Source organism: Gavialis gangeticus, unplaced genomic scaffold (assembly GCF_001723915.1).
Source record: "Gavialis gangeticus isolate Ggan-Ray unplaced genomic scaffold, GavGan_comp1, whole genome shotgun sequence".
NCBI lineage: Eukaryota > Metazoa > Chordata > Crocodylia > Gavialidae > Gavialis > Gavialis gangeticus.
In genome coordinates, this window is record NW_017729032.1 from 27,760,651 (window position 1) to 27,770,370 (window position 9,720).

The following is a 9,720-nucleotide window of genomic DNA, read 5'->3' on the forward strand; positions in this document are numbered from 1 at the left end:
TCCCTTCCAGCCCTAATGTCTATGAAATCTATGAAAAAAATGTACTAATCATATTTTCTGACTAATTTCCAATTGGACACAATATCTTTTCTTACTTTCTATCCAACAAACAGCTGTTCATTGGCAGATGCCCCACATTTCCATACATTTTTCACTAGAGGTATCTAGAAGTTTAATTATTCCAGCTACAGTTAGGGAGTAGAATGTCATTAGACCCTCCCAAGTGCTTTTAGTATGGCCCATATAGCAAGTGACACATGCTCTTGACCATGAATTTCTTCAGAAAGCAAACTTTCAATTCATTTTAATTATATTAAACTTCAGAAAACTGATGTATGCATACAAAACTGCCATTCTCCCAAGATTGCAAGTTTTTATTATAGTGTGAAAAATACACATTCCTTAATGATTTCAAGAAATGAAGACAAAGTGGTCAGAAATTTAAAAAAATCTAAGTCTAGAATATGTTTCAGGGACTGTAACAATGCTTGAAAAAACAATTTTAATTTCTTTTTAAAGATATCTGTAATGATACTCAATGTAGTCAATAAAACACTAATTATATAATTGTATTTCAAAATATCCAGGATGTCTGAGAAGTTAAGAAATAGATTCCTAAACCAATAGAATATTAGATTATATTAGAATTGACTAGATTAGAATATGTCCTAAGAATGTATGTCTGTATAAGATTTAGGAAAATATATTTGCACTTTTCATCACTGTGCTGCAGGAGTGGGAATTTGATTGTCTATCTACCTTCTCTCAGTAGCCAGGCAGCAGTTTTCAACACACTCCAAAAATAATAGGTGATAGTCATCAAATTGTGGAGCTGGAGACAGGCCCACTTCTGAATCTGCTACCTGGCACGCTGGGCCAGCAAAGAGATAGCCTCGTTCCCTCTGCTTTCCTTCCAGAAACATCCTATAAGCTAGTCATGGAGAAAATATGGCTGCTTTGCAATAACTAGAGATTCTCTTCCTGAAAGTGATTAGATCAGTTTCTTGGAAATTTGGGGCCACTGGAGCTACATATAGCAGACAGACCAAACTCCATGAACGGATCTGATATAAATAAGCAGAAGTCTGAGCACAATGCTCTATGATGTTGTATCAGTATTAAAAATGGGAGCATCTCTTTTCTTTCCTCTGATAGCTTTGCAAAAGACACAAGATGGGCTAAGGTAGAGTAGAATTCAGATACTTTTCAGGATTTGCTTCAAACCATCATGTGAAATTGACAGTCTGCAAAGCATACAAAACCACGGTGGGGCTCCAGCTGTTAGCTTTAGCTTTTATTTTAACCTACACTCTGATCAGCTGTGCTTGACCACTGATGCGCTCAAGGTGAATGGAGAAACCCCCTTCAAAGTAAAAGTTGCAGTAAACAGATTCACAGATCATCCAAATTTGGCAGCCCACTGCAAATTAAGTGTGTTTTGAACCACCTAGATACAGATGACTCAAGTTCTACTGCATTATAGTTTGTGCACCATTTGCTATGGAATTATCTACAATAGATTTTTATGGACGTAATTATCTTATAGCCTGGTGATCTTTAAAATAGCTTACCTACACTCCTGTGGGACATGGAGGTGATAATTTTAAACCTGGAGAATGAAGGCATAAAAAAAAAGTCCCCACATCCACAAAGGGTCATAGATTTGCTAATGTTGGTTGTCACTATGCCTATCTTTTAGGAGATTGGGTCAAGAATGAATATACAACTCTGATGTAGGTGTCTGAATTCCCTATATTTTGTGAAGAAATGTAAAAGATATAATTCAAATATATTTAAGACTTTTGGCCATAGGTTTTGGGGAAGTTCTTTCTTGTAGGGGAGGGGCAGATTCTTTGACTGTGGAACTTCACTGTTGCATACAAATTATAGTGTGGGTGAGGGTGAAGATAAGTGTGCTTGCAATCACATTATATATAGTTTCATAGTGCTTAGGATCAGAAGGGACCTAAACAGATCATCAGGTCTGACCCCCTGCCCCAGGCAGGAACGAGTGTGGGGTCATAACACCCCAGCCAAATATCTGTCCAGCCTCCTCTTGAAGATCACCAAGATAGGAGAGAGCACCACCTCCCTTGGGAGTCCATTCCAGAGCCTGGCAGCCCTAACTGTAAAGTAATGTCTCCTGATGCCCAGCCTGAACCTTCTCTCTAACAATTTGTGGCTGTTAATCCTAGTAACCTCTGGTGGTGCCTGGGGGAACAGAGCCTCACCCACTTCCCGCTGGTCCCCCCTGGTGAGTTTATAAATATAATTTTATAACATGTATGACCTTACCAAAAAGAGACACATTTATTAAGTTGACAGAAAAGAAGGATGGTTCACTAGGTAAGATGCTGGCCTAGGATTTCTCATACTAAAGTTCAAGTTCCTGCTGCACCACAGAGGAAGTTGCTTAGGGACATAAGCAGAAAAGCAATTAGGTGCCAGTAGAATTTAGGTGCCCAAGTTTAAGTGAGCAAAGAACAAAACCTCCAAAACTCCCTTCATAGATGCTTAAGCAGCCAAAAATTTTCATCAGTAGAGTTACTTCATCTACTGTGCATGCCGGGATGTGCTACCACAGCAGCCATTTCACACCTGAACTACATACCAGCACATTTAGTCTATGGGAACTGGTTTTATTTATTTATTTATTTCTATATAAACTATATATATATAAACTAGTCCTCACATCCACAAAAAACCCCAGTGTGTGTGTGTGCGCGCGTGTGTGTGTGTGTGTGTGTATATAGGTTTTTATAATATTTTATATATATTATATGGGGGGGTGTACACACCTTACATTTTATATGTTTTTATAAGTATAAACACAATCACATTTATACATATGCATAAATATGTATGTGTTTATAATTATAAACACATTTATATATATAAACATATAAATATATAAAATGCACATATTTTCAATTAGTTGAACACTATATTCATTCTACATTTTTATTAAAGATATGACCCAGTGTTAATGTCTCATATATTAAAAGGGATCCTTTTTACCATTTGTAAAAACGTGTAATATGTATAAATAAATAAATAAAAGAAATAAATATATACACATACACCCCCCCCCCATACCCCTATATTTTATATGTTGATAAATAGATAAATGGATATAAACATATAAAATGTAGGAGGGTGTGCATATACACACACACACATACGTATATATTTACATGTATATATTTAATTATATGACAGTAAGAAATAGCTTATTATACTGTTTTCTTAGAAAAGAGGAAAAGGACAGAAAAGATATTGATCAATAGTTATATATACATACAAATAGATAACAATTAAAAAAATATTACCTCAATTTCCTGAAAAGAGCTGTTGATCATAGCAATGAGCATGTTCAACAGAACAATGACCATGGTAACATTATAGACTCCATAAAGGACATAACCAATATTCTCTATAAATTTGTGGTTATAATTGATGATAACTGATTTCACTTCTGAAAGTCCAAATATAGCCCAGAACAATGTCTTAAAACTTTCTTCAATTCTGAAAGAAAAACATGAACATGAGCATATGCTATTGTAAGAGTTATAACGTTTTAATTTAACCAATAACTAATTTTATATGCTGTATCAGTTTCTCCTAAACCAAACTGAAGAATTGTGAACTCATTAATTTAGAATGCATAGTACACATTATTTAATAAACACAGTCACTAGAGGCTACTTCATAACAACAGATTTTATATTTTAATACAAGAAATATAAGAAAGGCCAACTAGTGTAGTTAATGGTACCAGTAAATCTTTATAAATTCTGATTACTTGCACTAAACTATGACATACATACACATATATGTAAATAAATAGAAAATTACTAAAAAAGGATGCTTTAAATATTTTAAAGAATAACAAACAAAATATTAAACCTCAGATATGAATTATTTTACCATCAATATGAACATGACCCTAAAAAGAACTGGAATCCATGGAAACTAGAATTGCAGAGCACCACAAATAAGGCACTCAGGAACCTGCAGATTTGGTTTACAGTCCTGATAAAACAGCTAAGGGTTGCTGGCTCCCAGACAGAATGACAGGAATTCAACAGGCCTCTGTGTAAGAGTATCTGTCCAAACATTTTGAGCTAGTTCTCAGTCTAGAGGCCAAGGTTCATATATTATTCCATTTTTACGATATCTAAGTGACACTTATATTCTAATTAACACTTTTAGACTTTTACACCATTCAAAATGATCCTATTCCACCCTATGTATCAACTATAAAACTGCTAACTTGCCCAGATTCTTTAGTCAGCTACCTGAGGGTCATAGGAGTATAGGAAAATATGGCTGCTGAAGACAAGATCATCTCTGACAAAACCATCTCAGCCAAGTGTCTGCCTAATCTGCTCTTGAAATTTCCCAAGGATGGACAGTCCAAAACTTCCATTTTTCCAAGCTTCTCTTTCTCCAAGTCCAATTATAATTCAATTCTATTCTTGGAAGCACATAAACAACATCTAAATTCCAAGCTTTAGAAAGCCACATGGAAATGTCTGTTTGACGTTGATGTTGTGCTCCATATGTTTTGTCCCATAGACTGAGCAAACCAGTTTAGGTGCTTAGGTAACTGGAGCAGGAAGAGGGAAACTTGACCCACCTTATCCAGAAGGGATGGAAAAGTGATTTTACCATGAGGCTATGGACAAGACATAGCTAAAGGCATTTTTTCCAGTACTGTATCTATTTGATGTAAAGAAGAGCATTGGGGGCCGGACCAAAGGCTCTCTCCTCACTGGTCTGCAGAGTCAGACTCTCTTGCTTGAAGTTCTTGCAACATAACTCTTTTATTCCTTTCCACCCAGTGGGCTAGCTTCAAGAGGAAGGATGGGCACATATAGGACATTTTCTAGGATAGGAGACAGGAGATTCAAGCCCGCTTTGGGTGACCACTGTCTAGAACCCAGATCTCTCAATTTCTGAGTGAGCACTTTAGGGAATAAAGCAGGCATCTCATTACTGTAATGAATCTTTAATTTACAGTCTGAAGTTAATGCTTCCTGTTAAGTATATGTCTCCCTTCTAAATAATTTGGATCCTGACATTACAGGCATATAATATTGACCATTGAGGGAACAGGGGAGGTATGATTGTCTCCCTGGGTAGAACAGTATCTCTCACTGAGATCATATGAGGCTCTGTACATTGCCAGAATGGGAGAGTTGTACATCTCCCTTGGTGGAATAGGATCATTCTCCTGAGTCAAGATGCACATTTTTTGAACTAGTGGTAGCAATGACTTCAACATCTTAAAGGCGGACTAGGATCTTGGTTTAAGTTTGTATCTTTAGTCAAAACATTGCTATTTCTACAAAATCTATTATACATAGATCCAGCTGTGTGATATATTTCTACTAACTTCTACCTGCTTGAAGGCATATTTTCTGTTGCTTTGATGAATTCCAGTTCCCAGTGGCCCAGATGTAGCAATATTCAAAGATGCAAATTTTGCTTTCGATACATGAATAGCAAAGAAGTATGCTGCTAAGAGAACCTTTTGATTTACAGATGTGAATTCACAAATGTAAATATATTTTCATCATATTCACTCTAAGAACTATCTTTTTATTGTGGTTTATTAGGTGACATGGCCTCCAGACCACAAAGCTACCTTTCACTCCAAGAGCAAAATATTTTGTAAAAAGAGTCAAGTCTTAGACTATGCATTATAATTTAATAACTCCCTATAAGCAACTGTCCTTCCATATGAAAACCGGTATTTTTTAGGATTTAAAAAGGAGTAATACTTACGTTGTGAATGCTTCATTTTGTTTTGCCCCTCGATAGTAGGAATAGAGATTAAACATTCCTATCATGAAGGCCACAAACACCATGATAAATATCACCATGAACTTGAAGATGTCTTTCACGGTTCTGCCAAGTGATATCTGCAGTGGTCCAAAGCTTTCATTGGCTGGTAGAATGTAGGCTATTCTGGAGAAACTTAAAACTACAGCAATTGCGTACAGGCCTTCAGATATGATTTGAGGATCAGATGGATCCCAATTTATTCTGGCTAGAAATAGAAGATGAGAGTTTCTGGTAACTGTTTTGAAGTATACTTTAGTTTATATAGAAAGAGTTGTCCTTTTTTGTTAAACAAGAAAGAGTTGGACAAATCTTCAGCCAGTATAAATTGGCATTGAAGTCTATGGATCTATGACAATTTAAACCAGTGACAATGTAAACCAGTTGAGAATCTGTCTCTCTTTCTAATTTTTCTTTTATTATACTTTGCATGACATCTTGTGTTAAGCTATTTAAATAAATATAGGTCAATTTTCATATTTGGTTCCTAAATTAGAATACCAAATTCAGCAGACATGCACCTCAAGTGCATCTAAGATACCTATTGCCTTCTATAGGAAATTATTCATCCTGATCATTTTCAATAAATATTGAGAATTTTCAGTACTCAGTTCCTTTGTAACATGGTTCCAAACAAGTCAACTGGAGTTCTCAGACTACTGTGATTTTTAACAGTTCTCAGAAAGCGTCTTACACACTTGTTGCAATCAAATCAGGCTACAGAAAGAAAGAGAGCTCTCTCAGATCTAACATAGAAATGGGATAGTTACCTAAACTTATAAACTAGGGCTGGGCACATTATTTTCTATGAATAGCATTCAGCTAAATATTTTTAAGTTTTTATTTTGATATTTATCAAAAGAAACCCTGAGTTTTTGGACTAGATTCAGGCTGAGGATCTAAAGTGCCCCAGTGGTGTTCCCCTTTTTACCCAATAGTCTGTAGATTACAGCCCCATCCTAGTATGTGGGAGACCAGATTTAAATCTCCTCTCTACCTGATTCAGACCAAGTTTTCAAACAGGTCTTTCAGGAGAAGTCCCTAACCACTAAGCTCTAGGCTACTCTGTGTGGGTCTATCTTTCTCATTCCCTCTCCAGATGAGGCTGCTGCACTTTTGTAAAAAAAATACTATAATATTCACCTGCCAGAATGAGGCAGTTTGAATGATGCTACAGCTTGGCAGCAAAAGCATAGACTGAGGAGGATGGACTCCAGTCAATACTCAAAGTACTTTGTATAATAGGGCTGTGCAAAATTGCAATGGATGTTTTGCTTCAAAAATGTTTTGATGCATTTGGAGCTCGAAACACCGAAACGGAAACAAAATGCAAGGCTTCAAAACAAAACAAGGGCACTTGAAACGTTTCAAAAATTTCAAAGAGTTTTGAATTTAGAAGCCAGGCTTGCAGGGAAATACAAACTAAGGAGAGGGAGGGGGAAGAGCAGGGAAGGATTGCTCTAATACTGACTTTGTAGCTGGCCAGTGACTGTGATCCTTCCCTGAGGTCCCTTCCAATCCCAGTGCTCTGGGGGAGGGACAGAGAAGGAGCATAAAAGCATTGTTTGAAATGAGCTTTGTCAGCTGTGCCATTGTCAGCTTGCTGAGCTGTGTCCTCCAGCAGCATCAAGAAGGCTCTCACTTTTTACTTGCTAGTCTGTTCCTAGCAAGTGGGATTCAATCCATTCCAAAATACCCTTTCAATTCCTCCCCCAAAATCCTCCTTTTATTTTTGTTATTCTCTGTAATTCTTTCTCCACATAAAATAAATCTGTGTTTTCCCTGACCCTCATCATTGATTGTGCAGGAAAGCACAACACATATTACAGAACATATATTTTATATTACGTAAATACATACTTTTCATTACAGAACTACACACAGATTTTCCAGCACACCAGATATACAGCGTGCTGGAAAAGCAGGTGGCTGCTCCTCTGGCTGGGGTGGAAGAGGGGGCAGGGGGAGATCTCTAAGTCCCATACCCTCTCCAAAAAAAAATTAGACGCAGCCTCTTTCCAACAACTAGCTGCCATGCTGCTTCTGCTGCTAGTGACACCAAAGAGATGGGAGCAGTAGCTGCATCCCCTCCAATAACACCTGCCATAATAACCTTGAGCACCATCATCATGACAATAAGCAGCAGCAGCATGACAGTCTCCTCCACCCCAATTTCAATTCCCAGCCTGAGCACTTCAGTGCCAGAAGACCTAGGGCTGGAGCTGGAGGTGAGTACCCTAGCATGGGAATTCTCGGGAAGGGGGGGGAAACATCTGAGTTTGTACTCACACCCCTCAAGTTTCCCCTAGTGCCAGGTCTTCTTCCCTGGATAGCACTTTGGAGGAGGTTGAGGTAAAGGTTGTGGAGGCAAGTGGCTCAGCTGAGTGTGCTCCTCCTGTTGCTGTGCCTCTGCCTGCTGAGGAGGGGGAAAAGGCAGCATCTGCACATGCACCCGCACCCCAGAAGCAAGGGGGTAGTGTGGTCTGGGATCGTTTTGAGCTGGCAGATGATCCCACATATGGTATCTGCCTGCACTGCTGGGCCAGAACCAGCTGAGGCAAGGCAGTGAAACAAATGAGTACCACAGGGATGCTGACGCATCTCCGCAGGCACCACCCCCTTGCCCTTGCTCCTCCTCAGCCTGGTACCAGTGGGAGCATGGCCAAAAAGAAGTCCCCCTCACTCAAAAGCCCCCATCCCCCCAAAGCAGAGGCAGGCCACCGTGGAACAGTGTCGGAAAGGCAGGCACAGAGGGGGTGTGTTCCCAAAGCAAGGAAGGTCACTCAGAGCACTGGGGAGATGCTTGCTGTGGAAGGCCAGCTCTTCTCCTTTGTTGAGCAGACAGGGTTCAAGTGATTCATGGCACTCATGGCCCCATCATACAAAGTGCCTGCATGCACCACCTTCAACGGGACGGTGGCGCCCTCCCTGTATGAAGCATGCAGGGAGTACTTGGGGGAGAAGTGGCACAAGGCAGGTCTGCAGGTGGGCTTACTCTTCATCTCAGACATCTGGAGCAGTTTGGGTGGAGATCACGCATACTTCTGCCTCACAGGGCACTGGTGTGACCAGTCAGGCTGTCGGTGGGCTCTCCTTCAAGCTGAGGTGATGGATGAGTCCCACATGGCAACAGAGATCATGGAGGCCATGAACCGCATGGTGCAGGGATGGCTTGTTGGGCAAGGCGAGCTCACCTGTGAGTTCATGGTCACTGACAATGGAGCCAATATGGTCAAGGCCATCTGTGATGCCAACTTTATTGGCATCTGCTGTGTGGCACACAAGCTGCACTTCATAGTGAGGGATGCCTTGGAGGGGGACAGGGCTGCTGGTACCATCACAACCAGCCACCTGATTTTGAAATGCAGGAAGATGGTGGGTCACTTCCACCGCAGCATCAAGGGTAGCAAGATGCTGCAGGAAAAACAGGCAGAGCTGAGCATCCCACAGCACAAAATCATGTAGGATGTGGAGACTCGGTGGAACTCCACATACCTGATGCTCAAAAGGCTGATCGAGCAGCAGAAGGCCATCCATGAAATGGCCTTGCATGGAGAGATTGGGAACAAAGCTCAGTGGGTTACCATCTCCCAGATCTTGGTGGTCCTCCAGCCCTTCCTCAGCTGGGGCAAACCACTGTCACCAGAGGTGCAGGCACTGGTGAAGCAGCTGAAGGACGGCATCAAGAAATGGATAGCTACATTGTGGTTCAGTACAGTCCATGTACTGGCGGCTATGTGCGACCCAAGGGTGAAGGGGAGCATATGCGGCAGCAAAACCCTGGATCACTGGATGGAGGTCTTGGTGAACAGAGTCCAGGGGGAAGAAGGGCACAGGTAGGGAGATGTGGAAGAGCGGTATCCACAATCTCGT

The 9,720-nt window shown here is 40.2% G+C and overlaps 1 protein-coding gene across 2 annotated transcripts in view; it reads right to left on the reverse strand.

Moving 5' to 3' along the window:
- Window positions 1-9,720, reverse strand: part of TRPC6 (transient receptor potential cation channel subfamily C member 6) — a 95,425-nt gene that overhangs the window by 29,430 nt on the left and 56,275 nt on the right. For both annotated transcript variants that reach the window (XM_019525234.1, XM_019525233.1), the window contains exons 6-7: window positions 5,791-6,055; window positions 3,330-3,525 (exon numbers count right to left, since the gene is read on the reverse strand). In XM_019525234.1, coding sequence (XP_019380779.1) covers window positions 3,330-3,525; window positions 5,791-6,055 — 461 coding nt within the window. The remainder of the gene's footprint in view (window positions 1-3,329; window positions 3,526-5,790; window positions 6,056-9,720) is intronic.